Raw genomic sequence first — 21165 nt, 5'->3', positions numbered from 1 at the left:
CACTGGGACAAGAAAAACACTGAGGGGTGGCGATGGGAGGGTTTTTTTTAACCTCTTGTTGTTTCCTGTCCCAGCAAGGATAAGGACGACCTCCATAGTGCTGTCAGGAGGGATGACCTGGAAAAAAAAGGTTGTGCACCCCAGATCTATGCCAATTTTTTGATGATCACTTCAACTTTAGACTTGTTTCGAGTAGCATTTAAAAAAATATAATACGTGTGTACATTTTTGTATGTTCAAGACTTGTCTAATACATATAAAAAAACAAACATGAAGGCATTATTTTTTAATTTTTTTTTTTTTTTTAAGAAAGTTCAAAATTTATGGACATCAGCAGGGTGAGGTACAGTATAATTAAACAAATAGTGCTGAAGAACAGTAACCAATATATAGTACAGTTAGAGCTGTGCAAATATCAGGAACTAAAATAATACCTAGAAGAAAGAGTCTTAAAACAATGTACCAGTATAGCAATTAGACCTTACCCTTAACAGTTGTATCACTACAGTAATCCTGGGTGCCCAACAGCAATGGTCACCTTGTTTAGTTTCTGCCCTGCTGCCACTCAGATATGGGAAACTAACTGAAGTTAAAAACTAAAATTACAATGGAAAAAGCACATAGTACTGAGTAGCTGTGCTCATCTGTCAACTATGAGGGCAACATCAAATATCTGAAATCAGGTCAGTGGCATAAGAGAAAATAAATATGATCGTGGAAAGCATGGCACGTCCTGTGCGTTTCACTTTATCACCGTTCTAAACATTAGAAAAACATAGTTTTGTAATAAAAACCCACCATGAAGCGGAATAGAATTTTAGAATTATGTACATATATAAAAAAAAAAAAAAAAAAGAAGATTCAACTACGGAAGTAAGCCGTTTTAACTTTACAAAACCCTGAACCCTACCGGTGGAGAGGAAAAAGCAGAAACAAAAACAGAAAGTTTTTATAGTTTTGTGGGTTTTTTTTTTTGCTCTTTTCTTTGAGAAGTCACTTATGGAAAACATCAGAAGACTGTCAATACTTAAATGGTTCCAAAAACATAAGTTACACTTGTTAGAAGCACCCTGTTCTGTTTGCCACCTCCAAGGGATACACCCTTGTCCTGCCGCTTTTGTTCCATCTTGGAAATCATCTAAATTTAAAGCCATACTTCTCAATTTGCAGTTTAACACAATGCAATATGCATCATACATCAAGAAACAAAGAAGACTGTGATCCTTTGCGTTTCTGGAGCCCCTCTTGGCTGCTGCGTTCCACTTTCTTAATGATTTCAGACACAACACATACAGAAGATGTAAGTCCTATCAAGAACAGGAGATCTGGAACACAAACAAAGGACATAAGACACGGCTGCTTTTAAATCCATGACCTTTTCGCATTTTCATGAATATACAACACAGAGATGGCTAAGAAATCCTGAAAACTAAAGGCAATTCTGATACATGTGCATTGGCAAGCGAACATGGTCACAGATGGAGAGACTCCAACAAGTTAATTGAAGTACCTAGGGGGCTGTACATGAAAAAAGGAGACAGTAGAGGCCCCAGCCCCCTAGGGACTCCAGAGGACCAGCGTCCTACTTAGAATTGTTACATTTGTGGAATAAGAAAATAAACTCTGTACACAATGAGCTTTCATTTTTAGAATGTGTACATAACAGTCTAAAAATGCAAGTTTATTGTCTCAGGTTCTGAGCCACAAACTTGAATTTTCAAACTTTTTTTTGACCAAATTTTATGATTTAATGCATGTAGATGCTCAAGATCGTAAAGAGCCAAGTGGCATTTTCTCAGTCTGCCAGGTGGCTACCAATAATATATTCGTATAGAAGTTGTTTTATTACTTTTGGTTTATTTTTGACTGCTTACCTTGAATGCTTAGACTTTCTGTCTGAAAAACTTTTTGCAGAGGTGGGAAATAAATGACGAGTAACTGCCCCATTATGGATCCGAGCACGGCATAGCAGAACATTTTGTTACTGCACAAACCAATCTCAAAGACAGACTTTGTCTAAAACAAAAAATAAAAAATAAAACACTCAAACAGCTAAAATTAATAAACACTATAAAGTCATTTTCTGTCCAATTACATTGTTGACTCCTGAGGCTAATGTTGCAGTTACTAAACGACATTTTCCACAGTTTTTTTTTTTTTTTTTTCAGATACAATCTGCAGATTACATTATGGCCTCAAGGGAGAAACTCAATGAAATGCAGTTCGTTTTGTTAGTGTCTGTCCATGTAAGCCATTTTAGGGTAAATTCATTCACAACAGAAAATCCAGTAAACTTCTAGCCAAAAAATTTACGCTGAAAGATTCGGGTGTTGGGTTATGTGGGTTATGTGCACAAGATAGCTTTTTCCATCAGAATGTGCCTGAAAAACCACCGTAAAACACGAACATAATGCACAGCAATGTCACAACACTGCGGTGCACATATTCAGGGCTTTGTTACTTTTAACTGCTGCAGGGTTTAAGAAACTGTAAGGGTATGTGCAGACGTTCAGGAATTGGCAGCGCTTTGGACGCAGCGCATGTTTGCTGCATCCAAAGCGATGCCGGCTTTTGAACGCAAGTGCATCCGCATGTGTTACTGAACCGTGCAGATTCACCGCGTCCAACAGATTGTACGGGTGAAATTTATCTTGCGGAGGCTCATGTCTCCACCTGATAAATACCTGGAAAAGACGCGCCACAGGTCCGTCTCCAGCTCTATTATGTGTGATGTTAACCCCTTCTTTCAGCAGCCACTTTTTTCATTTTTGCTTTTTAAGTTTTTATTTCTTCAACACAGCTTGATTTTTGCCCGACGTGTGTAGTTTGGAATACCGCCAGTTTATCGTGGGAGACAAAGTCCATTAGAGGAAATGCATATTAGTACCATTACAGAAATTAAGCAATTGGAAGGCTCAATTGCTGGAAAAATCATTCAAATTATGGCTCTCGGAATAAAGTTAGGGATATCTGGAGAAATTTCAGGAAGATCCTGTAAACTTTTGAGGTGAACTTAACGTGGCTGTCTCTAAACTTTGGAATATACATCCAAATGTTAATTGTTTCAGTACTTTTTGCAAACTTGCTGTTCAACAAGGAGCTTAATGGCAAAATTCACAAGAGGCGTTTGATCCATGAAATTACCAATAAATTTCAAGGTTCAACTAGAATCAGTATTATACAGTCCTCCACATCACACTCTTCACATTTTGACATCAAGAGACCAAGACAACATCTAACAATTGATCATCAATACCTTGCTGCTGTGAGGCTTCAAGTAGGATGTTCTCAGAAAGAACTGGAAGAGTCACATAAAGGCAGAAACACTGACATCCTTTGGCCACTTCCCACAATGATGACCCCTTCATTGTGAACAATGCCCATCAGAAGCAGATGATCAATGCCACACAATTCCAGGAACATTTAATGGAGGGGAGAGGCACCCAAGTGTCACGTCAGACCATTCAAAACCGTTTAAACCAGGGTTGTCTGCGTGCTAGACAATCTGAAGGGTACCAGACCACACCACCAGGCAAAGGCCTTGGTTAGGCATGGGCCAAGGAACATCTATACGCTGGATGACTGACTAGTGGGCCTCAATGCTGTTCACTGATGAAAGACAATTCACACTGAGCAGAAATTGTTTTGGAGACGTCAAGGAAAGCGCTATGCATCAGCCACTGTTGTCACCAGATGAGCCTTTGATGGTGGTGGTGTTACATTGTGGACATGTGTGTCTAGTCAATGTAGAAATGTCCTACACTTTGTGAATGGTACAGGGACAAGACCCTAATACTTGAACAACAACATTAATCCAGTCATTGTGCCTCTGCACGAATGACAAAGGCCTAATTTCATCTTCATGAATGACAATGCTCCAACTCATCAAGGTCACATCATTAGGAAACAGCTGCTGGAGACAGATGCTTGAAATGGAGTGGCTTGCATGTTCTCCAGACCTGAATCCCATAGAAAACCTATAGGATCAGCTGAGTTGCCATGTAGAGGCTCATAACTCTGTACCCCAGAACCTCAGATGACCCGAGAGCCACCCTTCAAGAAGAGTGGGACGCCATGACTCGCCGGCGTAGAAGGATGAAGACACTGTACATAGAAGGGCAAATAAGGTGTGGATAATAGCACGAGTGCAGGTGCGGGATTAACGTGCCACAGCTGCATGTCACAAGGCAGTGTGACATCAATGGGAGGAGGGTGGTATGATGATGAAGAAAGGAGGCAGAGATTTATTCCAGGCACTGCATGCCCCGGAGCCTTTGAAGAAATCATTAACGTAATAGTTTAAAACTCAATTTCTCAACATCTAGCCCGCAGCTATGAGGCATACAGGTAAGACTGGTTAAACCATTCTATTACCTGTATGCCCTTACTAACAGCTTAAAAGCGTTCAGGGGTGACCGATTCCCATTAAATCTTGATATCCTTATCTGTATTATTTATGCGCATGTTATTAGTATTGTGCAGGCGTGTATAAGATATGTCTGAACAAGATCTAACATGCACGCATGTCAAACTCGTATTGAATATTAGACTGTGTATTGTATAACTTGCATTCACTTGATATTTTGTGGCATAAGAACTGTGTAGCACCCTTAATTGATCTTTTTAGGGTGCTCTTAATACAGACTCCAGACTTTTATTGACAGAATTTCATATTCATAATACCATGGCTTATTCATTGTTTTCTTATGCACAATCTTACATACGGGTGGATTAGAGTTCAACACAATAGTGTTGCAGTCCGATATATTGTTATGGTCATTTGTGTTGAAGTGTTTTTAATAGGCCTTTGTTTTGACTTGTGTGTCATTTAATAAAAAAGTTAAATATACACTGCTCAAAAAAATAAAGGGAACACTAAGATACCACATTGTAGATATTACTGAATGAAATATTGCAGCTGAAAATCTTTATTCATTACATAGTGGCATGCGTTGAGAACAAGAAAACATAAAAATGATCAATGTAAATCAAAATTAATATCCCATGGATGTCTGGATTTGGAAGGATACTCAAAATCAAAGTGGAAAATCAAATTACAGGCTGATCCAACTTCTGTGGAAATGCCTGTGGAAAAGATGCTCAGTAGTATGTGTGTGGCCTCCACGTGCCTGTTTGACCTCCCTATAACACCTGGACATGCTCCTGATGAGTCGGCAGATATTGTCATGAGGGATCTCCTCCCAGACCTGGACTAAAGCATTCGCCAACTCCTGGACGGTCTGTAGTGCTACACCACATTGGTGGCTGGAGCAAGACATGACGTTCCAGATGTGTTCAATCGGACTCAGGTCTGGGGAACGAGCAGGCAAGTCCATAGCTTCAATGTCTTCATCTTGCAGGAACTGCTGACACACTCCAGCCACATGAGGTCTGGCATTGTCCTGCATTAGGAGGAACCCAGGCCAAACGCACCAGCATATGGTCTCACAAGGGGTCTGAGTATCTCATCTCGGTACCCAACGGCAGTCAGGCTACCTCTGGCGAGCACATGGAGGGCTGTGCGGCCCTCCAAAGAAATGCCACCCCACACCATTACTGACCCACTGCCAAACCGGTCATGCTGAAGGATGTTGCAGGCAGATCACTCTCCACGGCGTCTCCAGACTCTGTCACATGTGCTCAGTGTGAACCTGCTTTCATCTGTGAAGAGCACAGGACGCCAGTGGCGAATCTGCCAATCCTGGTGTTCTGTGGCAAATGTCAAGCGTCCTGCACAGTGTTGGGCTGTGAGCACAACCCCCATCTGTGGACGATGGGCACTAAGACCATCCTCATGGAGTCGGTTTCTAACCGTTTGTGTAGACACATGCACATTTGTGGCCTGCTGGAGATCATTTTGCAGGGCTCTAGCAGTGCTCCTCCTGTTCTTCCTTGCACAAAGGTAGAGGCAGCGATCCTGCTGCTGGGTTGTTGCCCTCCTACGGCCCCCTCCACGTCTCCTGGTAGCGCCTCCAGCCTCTGGACACTACGCTGACAGACACTGCAAACCTTCTTTCCACAGCTAGCATTGATGTGCCATCCTGGATGAGCTGCACTACCCAAGCCACTTGTGTGGGTTGTAGAGTCCGTCTCATGCTACCAGGAGTGTGAAAGCACAACCAACATTCAAAAGTGACCAAAATATCAGCAAGAAAGCATTGGTTCTGAGATGTGTTCCCCACCTGCAGAATCACTCCTTTATTGAGGGTGTCTTGATAATTGCCAATAATTTCCATCTGTTGTCTATTCCATTTGCACAACAGCATGTGAAATTGATTGTCAATCAGTGTTGCTTCCTAAGTGGACAGTTTCATTTACTTGGAGTTATATTCTGTTTAAGTGTTCACTTTATTTTTTGAGCAGTGTATATTCCAGTAGTCAGGAGATCTTTCTCTTTGACAGCGTACTATATATACAGTGGGGAAAAAAAGTATTTAGTCAGTCAGCAATAGTGCAAGTTCCACCACTTAAAAAGATGAGAGGCGTCTGTAATTTACATCATAGGTAGACCTCAACTATGGGAGACAAACTGAGAAAAAAAAATCCAGAAAATCACATTGTCTGTTTTTTTTTCATTTTATTTGCATATTATGGTGGAAAATAAGTATTTGGTCAGAAACAAAATTTCATCTCAATACTTTGTGATATATCCTTTGTTGGCAATGACAGAGGTCAAACGTTTTCTGTAAGTCTTCACAAGGTTGCCACACACTGTTGTTGGTATGTTGGCCCATTCCTCCATGCAGATCTCCCCTAGAGCAGTGATGTTTTTGGCTTTTCGCTTGGCAACACGGACTTTCAACTCCCTCCAAAGGTTTTCTATAGGGTTGAGATCTGGAGACTGGCTAGGCCACTCCAGGACCTTGAAATGCTTCTTACGAAGCCACTCCTACGTTGCCCTGGCGGTGTGCTTTGGATCATTGTCATGTTGAAAGGCCCAGCCACGTTTCATCTTCAATGCCCTTGCTGATGGAAGGAGGTTTGCACTCAAAATCTCACGATACATGGCCCCATTCATTCTTTCATGTACCCGGATCAGTCGTCCTGGCCCCTTTGCAGAGAAACAGCCCCAAAGCATGATGTTTCCACCACCATGCTTTACAGTAGGTATGGTGTTTGATGGATGCAACTCAGTATTCTTTTTCCTCCAAACACGACAAGTTGTGTTTCTACCAAACAGTTCCAGTTTGGTTTCATCAGACCATAGGACATTCTCCCAAAACTCCTCTGGATCATTCAAATGCTCTCTAGCAAACTTCAGACGGGCCCGGACATGTACAGGCTTAAGCAGTGGGACACGTCTGGCACTGCAGGATCTGAGTCCATGGTGGCGTAGTGTGTTACTTATGGTAGGCCTTGTTACATTGGTCCCAGCTCTCTGCAGTTCATTCACTAGGTCCCCCCGCGTGGTTCTGGGATTTTTGCTCACCGTTCTTGTGATCATTCTGACCCCACGGGGTGGGATTTTGCGTGGAGCACCAGATCGAGGGAGATTATCAGTGGTCTTGTATGTCTTCCATTTTCTAATTATTGCTCCCACAGTTGATTTCTTCACTCCAAGCTGGTTGGCTATTGCAGATTCAGTCTTCCCAGCCTGGTGCAGGGCTACAATTTTGTTTCTGGTGTCCTTTGACAGCTCTTTGGTCTTCACCATAGTGGAGTTTGGAGCCAGACTGTTTGAGGGTGTGCACAGGTGTCTTTTTATACTGATAACAAGTTTAAACAGGTGCCATTACTACAGGTAATGAGTGGAGGAAAGAGGAGACTCTTAAAGAAGAAGTTACAGGTCTGTGAGAGCCAGAAATCTTGATTGCTTGTTTCTGACCAAATACTTATTTTCCACCATAATATGCAAATAAAATGAAAAAAAAACAGACAATGTGATTTTCTGGATTTTTTTTTCTCAGTTTGTCTCCCATAGTTGAGGTCTACCTATGATGTAAATTACAGACGCCTCTCATCTTTTTAAGTGGTGGAACTTGCACTATTGCTGACTGACTAAATACTTTTTTTCCCCACTGTATGTATGTATGCATGCATGCATGCATATATATATATATATTTATTTTTTTACACATGCATTTCTTTTAGGAACAAAAATAGAAACTATGGTTTGTATCACTATATTCCAAGAGCCATAATTTTGTATATTTTTCCAACAATTGAGCCACTCAAGGGGCTTGTATGTTTGTTTGTTTGTTTTTTACGAGGCGACCTGTCATTTTTTAATGGTACACATAACTTCCATTGCATTTTATTTATGCAATTATTGCTATATATTGTAATATTACCGATTCCCTTGAAACCTTGCCTATTGACAAAACACCGTGGTCTTCAGAGTGTCCAAAACGTGTTAAAGAAATTATTCGAGACTCCAGAAATGGTAGGAGAACAGCACCTGCATTGGTCTTGCAGCTCAGTCACTATGCAACAATCCTTACCCATATTATTTTGCTAAAGGATTATTAGAGTCAGTGTCCCGTACATCATAATTCAGTTGTCTAACCTGTGATCTGGAGCTTAAAGCATTGAACATGTCGAAAAACACAAAGCATGTGAAGGTCATTGTTGTGTCTCGTGGAGTAATGACATTATCCCGAAGCTGAAAAATAAAACCAGAGCAGACATTACTTAACCACTTGCCTCTACACAATGAGCACCATGGTGATACTTGTGCGTACCGTGTCACATTGGTGATCTGTGTTATGCCGATAAACAAGACAGAATTAAAGATTTAAAGGGAACCTGCCACCACTTTTGTCCTACCAGCTAAAAATATAATTTTATTCAGTGTCCTGGTTTCTCGCGCATGCGCAGTATGCTTGGCCCGCCTGCAGAAAAAAGCCGAAAAGCAGAAGTGCACACGTGCGATATCTTACAGCGATCTGCGTCATCCACATCAAGGACTGTGTGCAGCAGCTGAGGAGAGGGGTGGAGTGAACCGGATCCACGCCCATTGGACCAGACGGATCCTATTAGCATATATCGCGGGAGAAATATAAAAGGTTTTTATGGTTGATACATGGGGAGTCAGGGGGTTACATAGCTATGCATTCCCTAAATACTTGACAATGAATAAAATTATATTTTTAGCTGGTAGGACAGAAAAGTGGTGTCAGGTTCTTTTTAAAGGTAATTTGTAATCGGATAATGAAATTGTTTAAATTCAGTTTGTGCGATTCATATTTTTTTTGTTGGCAATTTTTTTTTTCATATCATGATCTGTATTAAAGCAAAAATAAATTGGTGCTATTTTAGACTCTTAACTTACTCTCCTTTTAGGAAGAGTTTTCAGCAGGCTCCTTATCAGCAGAGGCCATATTACAATGAAAGATGAAACCTCTAATTTGGACCCACCAGTCACAACTGGTCCCTCCCTTCACAGTGATCTTTGCACATGCTCATTGGATGCGTCAATACAAAAAGTCAGTATGTTCATTGCTGCTAATGAGCATGTGTCACTCCAAAACGATCAGGAAGCTAGACTCGTTAACCCCAGTGGCCGGTGTCAATATTGAAAGGAATTTTACTTGTAATACCAACTGATATTGGGGGGGGGGGGGGGGGGGGACACCTCTTTAAAGAAAATTGTTCTTAAAAAGGGCTAGACCTGCAAAGCACAATTCCACATCAAGGAGGGAGGGCAGGGGACTTCAATTTAGCGGACATCTGCTGGAGCGGGTGAAAACAGTGTTCAAATCGTACATTCTAATGAATAAATCAAAAGCCACTACTTCTTTTCCAAAAATTTTATTTTTGATTTGAACAGGGAAAGAAGTTGGAAATGGAGGGGGAGGGGAGGGGAGGGTAGGACAAGGAAGGGGAAGGAAGGCGGAATATAGGATAAAAACATACAAAAACAGTAAACAGTGAGCAAACATGTGGTACCATTGAGCATAATGGTTTGTATAACGCCAACAGAAAAATGTAAAACACAGCTAAATTGTAACTTATTGGATAGACGATGGGAATGTGTGATCCCATCTTGACCATTTATTGTGGAATTTTTTAAATTGGTCAAGTGCAAGAGCAAATTTGAGCTCATATGTTCTGTGTTGAACCAGTAGAGATATGATGTCTTCTATCTTTGGGAGGAAATGTCCCCTCCAGTGATATGCTATCAAGTTCTTAATAATTAAACAAATGTGTAGGACTAAAGGTTTCAAGGAATAGTCTATGCAATCTGAGTTTAACGAATGTAATGCTAAATGGGGGGAGAGTATAAAAGGTTTACCTAGCAGTTTCCCAATAATCTTGGATGCTTGATGCCAAAGCAATTTGGTTATTGGACATTCCCAGAATATGTGGAAGAGGTCACCTCTGTTGCCACAATTTCTCCAACACAATGGAGAGTTGGATGTCCCAAAGTGTGCCATTCTAACCGGGGTGTAATACCACCTAGATACCACCTTAAAGTGGGTCTCCTGAAGTGGCATAGATAGTGTTGAGTTATATGATAATGTGAAAGCTTCTTCCCATTCGTCTAGGGAGTGCGTAGACCTAGCATCCTTCTCCCATCTTAGCATAAAGGCGCTTTTTTGGGGGGTTGACATTTGATTGAAACATTCATAGATAAATTTATGACTCCAGAAGATTTTGTGATCTATATTACTAAGGATTTTGACAGTCGTCTCAGTAAAAATTGGTTTAAGTTTGAGGAATGCCGACATGTTATCTTTTAAGATTTGATATTCAAGGAAAATTGTTGATGACCAATTGCGTTTATTTTTTAAATTTGCAAATTTTAAGAATTTGTTTCCATCATAAATGTCCCCTAGAGTGTTGACTCCTAGTTCTTTCCAGATACAATTCAGGTTGTGACCCATGATAGCAGATATTAATACAAGAGATAATTTTTTGAGGATGTTTATTTTGTAAGTCCCTCTTTTAGGGGTGGACAATTTTTTCCAGGCCAGAGAGATCGCCTGGAAGATAGGATGGGTTGTCGAGCTTGGGAATTTGCGGGTGATAACTTTATATATAATATTTTTTAGTTTAATGCCTTTATTTTATTTTCCAGATCCAGCCAAGCTGGTGGGTCCGAAGTAGACAGCCAATAGAAACTGCTTTTTATTAATAAAGTGTGATAATGGGCAGAAAGATTTGGTATTCCCATACCACCATTATTCTTTTTATTATATAAATTTGAAGATGCTGACCTCGGTTTTTTACCACTCCATATAAATGAGTTTATCAAGGATTGCAGATTCGTGAGGTAAGAGGTCGAGATTGGTAGAGGAATACACCTTAAGACGTAGATTATTTTTGGTAGTATATAGGTTTTGACCGTGAAGTTCTTGCCCCACCAAGACAAGTCCTTGTCGCCAAATATAATACAGTCCTTTTTAATTACTTCTGTTAAGTTTGTTAAATTAGCTTTGATTAAGTCTGGTATGTTATTATTTAATTTAATTCCCAAGTATGTAATATCATTTGTGGACCAATTGAGGGATGACATGCTTTTTATAGAGTTTATCTGATGATTATTTAAATTAAAGGGTAAAATGTTCGACTTGTTTTCATTTATTTTGAAATTTGATAGAATGGAAAAAATTTTCAGTTCCTTAAAAGCTTCAGGAGTGGATGACGTCGGATCCGTAATTGTAAGTATAATGTCATCTGCAAATAGGTTTAATTTATGATGTCTGTTGGGGGTGACTAGTCCTTTGATATTTTGATTCTGCCTAAAATGCTCTACTAGTGGTTCGAGGGCCAAATTAAATAGTAGGGGGGGATAAGGGACAACCCTGTCTAGTCCCATTTGAAATTCTAAAGGCTTTGGATAAATGGTTATTGGAAAAGACTCTTGCAGTGGGGTTAGTGTAAAGGGCCAAGATAGTGTTTATTAAATTTTGATTTAGACCGAATTTATACAAGGTATGTTTTAGAAAGGACCAGTCAAGGCGGTCAAAAGCCTTTTCTGCGTCTATGGATATAAATACTGCCGGTGTTTTGGCTTGGTTGATTAGTTTGATAGAATTGATTATCCTTCTGGTTGCATCACACGTCTGACGGCCCTTTACAAAGCCCATTTGGTCATTTTTTATTAGTGAAGGTAAGATTATACTCAGCCTGTTGGCCAGAATTTTTGAGTACAACTTTGTGTCCGTGTTCATTAACGATATGGGTCTATAATTTGTAATATTGCTTGGATCGCCCTTCGGCTTGGGGATTAGGGAAATCGTTGCCTCTAGCATTTCAGGGGGGAAGCTTTCTTTTTTTGATACCCAGTTAAATAAGTCAGAGAGGTGTGGGGACAGTAGTTCTTGAAACGTTTTATAATATGAATTGCCAAATCCATCAGGTCCTGGGGATTTAATCAAAGCCAACTTTCTGATGGTGTCTTGTACTTCTTGCGAAGTAAATGGGGATGTCATAAAGTCTAGGTCGTCTGGAGTCATGGTAGGTAATTTTATTGATGACAAGTAGTTTTCGACCTCTTTAGTAATTGTTGGTGGGGGTAGAGAGTTTTTTGCAATATTATATAATTTTGAATAGTGTTCAGCAAATTCTTCCACAATATCTTGTGGGTGGGAGAGGATAGTGCAGTTTGAGGTAATTATTTTATTTAATCCATTATGGATTCTTTTTTTCCTCAGTCTGTCATATCTAGTGGGTCTGTTTAATGCTGCGTAATGTTTGTATTTTGATGCTTTGATCGCTTCTTCATACGGTGAGTATATTAAAGCTTTTAGATCTTTCCTTAATTTGAGCAGTTCCATTTGGACATGGATTAATGGTTTACTAGCATTTGTTTGTATTTTTTCTTTATTATTTATTTCTGTTTGAATCAGTTTTATTTTAGCATTGTTTTCCTTTTTTATTTTTGCTCCTATTTCGATGAGTATGCCCCGCAACACAGCCTTATGGGCACACCATCTGATGGCTGGGTTGGTCGACACTGAATCATTCTCGTTGAAATAGTCTTTAATGGCTTTTTCGATTTTAACTTTGTTGGTTGGGTCAAATAGTATGTTAGTATTACATTTCCATAAGCGGGTGTTCTTATAGGGAGGGCCTGTTAGAAAGTCTCCTATTACCGGAGAATGATCAGAGAGACTCCGGTTTCCAATACTTACCTTTTGAAACTTTGGGAGGGAGAAAACGTCTGTTACCAAAAGATCTATCCTCGACGCTGTTTGGTGAACATCTGAGTAATGGCTGTATTCCCTGGAAGTGGTGTTAAGGCACCTAAAAACATCGAACAGCTCATTCCTAAATAACCATTGGTTCAGATTTTCAGTGCAATCTCTGGTCTTAGAAGAAGAATCTATGGAGCTGTCTGGGACAGAGTTGAAATCTCCCATCATCAGTAATTCTCCCTGTCTGACTTTGTTGACTTTTCTTATTAGTTTATTTAGGAAGCTTGTTTGTTTACGGTTTGGAGCATATATATTGGTTAGTGTATATATCTGTCCATTAATTTTACCGATTAGTATGTGAAACCTTCCATTTGTATCTGTGTGTTCTTCCAAAAACTCGAATGATACCGTATCTTTGATAAGTGTGATCACCCCTGCCTTCTTCTTTACATTATTTGATTCGAAAGTGTGTGGAAATTTGGGATGAGAGAAGTAGGGGTGATTACCCTGCAAAAATTTGGTTTCCTGAACACAAATTATGTCTAAGCGTAATTTCTCAATTTCTTTCCAGATAGAAAACCGTTTACCAGGGCTATTCAAGCCACGAACATTATAAGTTGATATTTTTATGCTCATTGTAAATATTAGCAGATGAATAACCAATATAACAGTATAACAACAAATCTAAGTTTGCTAACTAAGCAACAAAAATGTCTGCGTGAACTCAAGTATTAAAAGAACTCTCATATAGAGCTCACCACGTAGTTTCTCGCTCAATAGCGAGTTACCAGAATGTAATGGAGGGAAAGAAATGTGGTTTGGGAAACCATGAATAGAATCCCTTTGCATTATTTTAAACCATCCTAACTTCATTTAGAATAGAAAAACTTAACCAGGTTATACTTTACTTTATGATTTATGTCCTTTTAGAGATTTAATGAACTCGGTCCCATCGTCCACAGAGAATAGCGGTATGGTTCTCCCTTTATGGCGAACTAGGAGTTTCAGGGGGAAACCCCAATTGTATGGGATACCTTCTTCTCTGAGGGTCGCAGTTATGTTGTTAAACGACCTCCTCGCATCAAGAGTATCCTTGGAGAGATCTGCGAACACTTTTAGACCTCTATATGGTTCCGGAAAAGTCTTTTTTTTTTTTTTTTTTTTTTTTTTTTTAGGTACTGCAGTATCTTCTCCTTTGTGTTGTAAAAATGTATTCTTAAGATAGTGTCTCTTGGTAGGTCAGCAGAGACTCTTGTCGGTTTAGGGATCCTGTGGGCTCTATCAATGATTAATTCCGAGTCCGTAAGCGTAGGTATTGCCTTCCGAAATATATCTTTGATGTGAGTTGGGAGTGCTTCTTGGGTAATGTCCTCCGATATACCCCTGATCTTGATATTATTCCTGCGGCTTCTATTTTCCTGGTCCGCCAGTTTGATTTTGAGCTTTTGGATTTCAGATGATAGATATCTGATATCTTCGTTTGAGTTTTTTGCGCTGTTTTCTAATTTGTAAAGTCTTTCTTCATGTTCGTCTATTTTTTTATGAATTTCCCTTTTGAATTTATTGTAGTTTGCTTCCAAAGTGCTTTTTATTTCTTCCAGGTTTGCTTGTAAGTCCTTCCTGACTTCTGCAGAGATCCGTCTTATCATCGTCTCCATACAGGCTTCTGAAATTCCTGACGCTGAAATTGGGTCCGATTTTGTTGCCCCAAGTGGTGGGAAATTTTCTTCGTAGTTAGGTCCCATTTTCCCTTTCTTTGTTACAGTCTTTTCAGGGCTTAGGTTGGGTGAGATGTCTGTATATTCCTCCTCTTCTTCCGAAGATTCGACTAATGTATTATATCTTTCACTCGTATCACCAGGGTTTCTCCTTTTGTCATTACGGGAGGTATCCATTTCACCGGATGTTATTTCAACTTTTGAAGATCTGGTGTTAGCTTTGTCATAGTGGTCCGAAAGACGATTATCCATCCTATTCGGTGACCTAGACCTGGATTTCTCTGGAGTGGTGAATTTAACGTGTTCCGTTTTGAAGTAACTTTGAGAGCATGTTTTTCCAGGTTTATTGTGAATGAAGGGTTTATTTAAGTCTTGAGGGAGTTTCCCTTTGGTTTTGATGATGCTCATTTTATATATGAGTAGGCTCTTTAACAATAATAAAAGTTTAATTCCCAGCGTCACTCTTACAATGTTTCCAGGAATGACTGCAAATTTGGGGTCCTTATTTACTTGGCGTCGCGACTGCAACCCTGCAACAGTACAAATATGAGCAGCTCTTATTTATTTGGTGTCGCAAATGCGATCACGTGTCACTCCGATTGGGGTTGTAGTTGCGATCTCGCGACAAAGTTCCCAATAGTGACGCCGTTTGGGGTCGCAGTTGTGATGTTGCGGCAAAGGTCCCAGTAGTGACTCCGTTTGGGGTCGAAGTTGCTATCTCGCCGCAAAAGATCCCAGTCGCGACTCCTTTAGGGTCGCAGTTGTGATCTCCGCGGGCGGAAGTTCGTGACAGTGTTATTAAGGTGTTTTTAATGGTCTGAAGCTGGCGGTTTTCACGGTGGGGACCAGGGGCAGCCGCCTCTAGTAAAATAAAATGTTAAGAAGGGGTCTACGGGCCGGGTCTCTGTGAAGCTTTAGGGGGAGAGAGTGCTGCAGCACTGCTTACCACTATTGATGACTGTAAAGTAGATGCTCCTCAGTATGATTTAGATAGTCCTGGGTCCTTGTCCTGATCTGGGAAGGTTGTGGGTTCCCGTCCTTGAGGATATAAGGCTTGCTGTGTGGTAGAAGCAGGTCTCTGGAGATGATTGAAAATTGAGCAGGCAGGCTGCAGAGCCCCAGGTGCAGAGCAGGCCTTAAGGGCTATGTCCTCTTCAGATGGGCCGATTTTCTTGGTTCTGGTGTCAAAACGCTTCTTTCAATGTTAGGAAACTTATTCTGGTGGTTGTATATCCGGATGGTTTAAAGAAGTTGAGATAATAGTCGAATTGAAGGATTCCTCACAGGAGCTCCCACTTCCTGCTTCTCACATCAGAGAGCTCCAGGCCACGCCCCAAAAGCCACTACTTCTAAGCTGTACAATGTATTATTTTTTTCACTGAATTAGCTGTACTCTAAAAAGGTTGAAAAAAAATTTACATATACTAACATCTATATATATATATATATATATATATATATATATATATATATATATATATATATATATATATATATAAAACTGAATGTATGTGTGTATCACCAACCAATCACGAAGCATCTTTCATTTCACCAGAGCTGTTTAAAAGAAACTGAGCTGTGATTGGTTGCTATGAGCAACAGTTTTCCCACTCCACGCCAACACCTCTGCAGACACTGACCGAATGGGAGAAATCTAGCATCTCCGGGGAACATAAGCTCCCAGCCATTCTCTGCCCCCCAGAAAGGAGCAGAGAGCACATGACAGAAATGAACCACCCCCTCCCTGCCCATATACCCATCACACATCCTCCATCCCATAGGCACATCTTCCCTCTTAAAGGGATCTCCAGTATGGAAGTCAGGGCAAATCCCTCACCACTCTGATTCTGACTCCAGGCTTCTATTAAACGGATCATTGGTATGGAAGTCAGTGAAAATCCATCCAGCTCTTTTGGTTTTGACCCCAGGCCTCTCTTAAAGGGATCCCCGGTATGGAAGTTAGGACCGTTCCACTTAGTGCTCTGATTCTGACCCCAGGCTGACAGGATGAGGTGGGATATTATGGGTAGTAGTCCGGTGGCTCTGGCTGACGGGATGATGTGGGATATTATAGTGGATGTGGCTATATGGAGTGCGTATATATATATATATATATATATATATATATATATATATATATATATATATATATATATATATATATATATATGTATTTATTTTTTCATTATAACTTGTTATAACTAACCGTAGTTATTGTGCCCGGGCAGCGCCGGGCTCTTCAGCTAGTTCATACTGTACATATACACATACATAAATCTTTCTATCTCACACACTTTTTTCGAATATATATCAAGTTAGTAAGTAGGTGGATACATACAATGTAACTTAATATGCACTACATACCTCCCTCCAGAAAACAAACAGCGTGCCGCATACTATGATGATAGAGGAAATAAGAATTTTGATAATCAGGTTCTTGGTGAGAATGCTATCTTTCAGGTTTCTTGGTGGTTTTCTTATAACATCTTTATCCACTGGCTCCACTCCAAGGCTGACGTATGTAAATAAAAAAAAGAAAGAACATACTGTGCCTTTAAAATGAAGGATATAAGTCTAGTACCTGATGAAGATCCTGGTACAGGATCGAAAACTAGTGTGTTCAAATAGATTTATTTTAGGTCAATGCTGTTACTTTCCGTTTTAAAGCATTTACCAATACAATAGTGGTTTTAAGGTAATGGACAGAGGACAAATCTGCTTTACACGTGACAGCACCGAACAGCTCTATATTTTTCCCTGGATATTCATTTCAAGTTGTTCAAGGGCTAATGCAAACAACCGGGCAAATCGGACTGACCCGCAGGTCTCCAGACCTGAATGTGACTGTCTCGTAGAAATATACAGCGGCTTGTTGGGTGTGTGTGTGTGTGTATATATATATATATATATATATATATATATATATATATATATATATATATATATATATATATATATATATATATATATATATATATACACACACACACACATATATATATATATACACACACACACACACACACATATATATATATATACACACACATATACACTCACTGGCCACTTTATTAGGTACACCATGCTAGTAAGGGGTTGGACCCCCTTTTGCCTTCAGAACTGCCTCAATTCTTCGTGGCAGAGATTCAACAAGGTGCTGGAAGCATTCCTCAGAGATTTTGGACCATATTGACATGATGGCATCACACAGTTGGCGCAGATTTGTCGGCTGCACATCCCTGATGCGAATCTCCCGTTCCACCACATCCCAAAGATGCTCTATTGGATTGAGATCTGGTGACTGAGGAGGCCATTTGAGTACAGTAAACTCATTGTCATGTTCAAGAAACCAATCTGAGATGATTCGAGCTTTATGACATGGCGCATTATCCTGCTGAAAGTAGCCATCAGATGTTGGGTACATTGTGGTCATAAAGGGATGGACATGGTCAGCAACAATACTCAGGTAGGCTGTGGCGTTGCAATGATGCTCAATTGGTACCAAGGGGCCCAAAGAGTGCCCAGAAAAAATTCCCCACACCATGACACCACCACCACCAGCCTGAACCGTTGATACAAGGCAGGATGGATCCATGCTTTCATGTTGTTTACGCCAAATTCTGACCCTACCATCCGAATGTCGCAGCAGAAATCGAGACTCATCAGACCAGGCAACGTTTTTCCAATCTTCTACTGTCCAATTTCGATGAGCTTGTGCAAATTGTAGCCATCAGATGCCTGTTCTTAGCTGAGAGGAGTGGTACCCAGTGTGGTCTTCTGCTGCTGTAGCCCATCTGCCTCAAAGTTCGACGCACTGTGCGTTCAGAGATGCTCTTCTGCCTACCTTGGTTGTAACGGGTGGCAATTTGAGTCACTGTTGCCTTTCTATCAGCTCGAACCAGTCTGCCCATTCTCCTCTGACCTCTGGCATCAACATGGCATTTCCGGCCACAGAACTGCCGCTCACTGGATTTTTTTTCTTTTTCGGACCATTCTCTGTAAACCCTAGAGATGGTTGTGCGTGAAAATCCCAGTAGATCAGCAGTTTCTGAAATTCTCAGACCAGCCCTTCTGGCACCAACAATCATGCCACGTTCAAAGGCACTCAAATCACCTTTCTTCCCCATACTGATGCTCGGTTTGAACTGCAGGAGATTGTCTTGACCATGTCTACATGCCTAAATGCACTGAGTTGCCGCCATGTGATTGGCTGATTAGAAATTAAGTCTTAACACACAGTTGGACAGGTGTACCTAATAAAGTGGCCAGTGAGTGTATATATATACACACATATATGCACATGTACAGACACATGCATATACACATATATTAGTCATTTTAGATTTTAAAAATTACACAAGGAAAATGGGTCAATGGAAAAGTTAGGGCACCCTTGGAGATTTACATCGAACTGTACAAAAGCGGTCACTGTAGTGTCAGGAGAGGCACAAGCAGTCCAGTCCACGAGATCAGACCAAAATCCACAGATGTCTGCATGTGCCCCAGCAACAATATTCTGGCGAAACCGCTTTGAGGATTTGGGCCCCTACATTTTACTAAATTTTGAAGTTGTGCAATATTTCCCATGAGGCATGAACCGCTTTTATAAAAGGGCCACAAATTAACATTGTCATGCATTAGGCAGCATTGATAAAAGTGCACTTGTGTCTCTTCTCCAACACGGAGACTAGCAGCCTTGTGTTGGGCTCATTACTTGGATGCATGACATGCCTGTCACACACACTGTTCGCCGGTTTGTCTCTGTAGAACCTTCGGGTGTTCTTTACCTTTGAGCGGGAGGGCCATCCATAATTATGTTGATCCACAAAATCTGCATGGCATTTAGAGGATTTGGAAAGTTCATCAATGTAGCGAGGGATATTAAAGTCAATGCTGCAATGCTCCTAAGGATATAAGCAAAAAAAAAAAAATTATGAAACACCATGGATTAATGTACAGAACATCAAACAGAAGTGCATAAGATCTAATCATGTGCCACTATATGCTTCCTCTCATTTACCCTGCACCTATAGTTCCTGAAAACAAGGAAGAAAAGCTCTCCATCTGGGCACCTGTACAGGTTTACTTCATTTAGCGCTGTCAGAAACGTGTATAGTCTCCAGGTTTGTTTTTCCCTTCTGGGTTTCTGTAAATGTACAGGACGTTCTCTTTCTCCATGGTTATATCTAGAGACCATCCTTTCCAGCCTCACTGAAAATCTTGTCTTACAGGAAGTTCTCTCATCAACTCTTGAGGAATAAACATCTCTTATCTGCTGGTGGCAGTGCACTCCTTAAAGGAACTGTCAGCACACGACTGTTCAAACTAAGTCCCGCCGCTCAGTGATTCATGGCGGGACCATTCATTTATACACACCTTCACACCTGCTTGTTGTACCTCTATCAACACCCCCTTCTTTGATTGATAGCTCTGGCTTCACATAGGGGCAGAGAAGGGTGGAGAGAGATGTAAACCAAGCAGGTCGTAAGGTGTATTTAAATGTTTGGCCCCGCCATGGAGAACCGAGCGCCTGTACTTGGTTTTAACAGTCATCCTATGCTGACAGTCCCTTTAAAGGGGGTTTTACACTAAGCGATATCGCTAGCAATATCGCTAAAACGTCACTGGTTTTGTGACGTGCTATCGCTATGTGTGATACTTACCAGCGACCGGCTCCCCCGCTGTCCATCGCTGATCGCGCGAGAATGTCCGGCTCCATTTCTCGTTGGGCGCTTCCTGCTGAGACTTCCTGCTGTGATGACGAGCGACGCTGGAGGCGGGCGGGAGGACGCAGGATCGCTGCGTGTGAATGGTAAGTATCGTGCGCTGCGTCGCTGCTGAATCGCTGTGAGGTCTTTCTGTATGAAAGCTCACTAGCGATCATTTAGCGATGCACCAGCGATCCTGACCGGGTGGGATCGCTGGTCGGATCGCTGGTCGGATCGCTGGTGCATCGCTAAATGTAAAAGGGCCTTAAGATTGACAGTCCGCCTCTCGCTGCTGGGTCACTGCCACCTAATCAAGATGACAAGCTTTGCGAGATTACTGTACCCAATGTAAACTATCCCAATGTTAATTCGTCACGCAGATGTTCTCAGATTAAACAGTGCCTTTTCTAAATTCATCTGGAGGGGTAAAAGAGCGAGATTGGCTATAAGAACTCTAATGCATACAAAGGAGTGAGGGGGAGTGGGATTGCCAAATATTAGGGGATATAATTTATCGTGTTTAATGAGGAATGTAATAGACTGGATTAAAAAAAACAGGGCGATATACTGACTACAAATTGGAAACGAAATTTTGTGGCTTGTGGGACCTGACGGCGCTGCTACATACGCCGCTGTCACACATATCGCCAAACATTA

At 40.9% G+C, this 21165-nt stretch overlaps 1 protein-coding gene across 3 annotated transcripts in view; it reads right to left on the bottom strand.

Annotated features, from left to right (window-relative positions):
• Positions 1–271: 271 nt before the first annotated feature.
• Positions 272–21165, bottom strand: part of ATP2C1 (ATPase secretory pathway Ca2+ transporting 1) — a 153997-nt gene continuing 133103 nt past the window's right edge. For all 3 annotated transcript variants that reach the window (XM_073569367.1, XM_073569375.1, XM_073569385.1), the window contains 5 exons: positions 19588–19704; positions 17165–17312; positions 8507–8602; positions 1875–2016; positions 272–1325 (listed from right to left, as the gene is read on the bottom strand). In XM_073569367.1, coding sequence (XP_073425468.1) covers positions 1192–1325; positions 1875–2016; positions 8507–8602; positions 17165–17312; positions 19588–19704 — 637 coding nt within the window. In that variant the 3' untranslated portion in view covers positions 272–1191. The remainder of the gene's footprint in view (positions 1326–1874; positions 2017–8506; positions 8603–17164; positions 17313–19587; positions 19705–21165) is intronic.

This window comes from Dendrobates tinctorius, unplaced genomic scaffold (genome assembly GCF_039654945.1).
Source record: "Dendrobates tinctorius isolate UK_male_01 unplaced genomic scaffold, ASM3965494v1 ptg000005l, whole genome shotgun sequence".
Taxonomy (NCBI): domain Eukaryota; kingdom Metazoa; phylum Chordata; class Amphibia; order Anura; family Dendrobatidae; genus Dendrobates; species Dendrobates tinctorius.
Note: the sequence above shows the minus strand (reverse complement) of the source record. Positions and strands in the feature narration are given on the sequence as shown.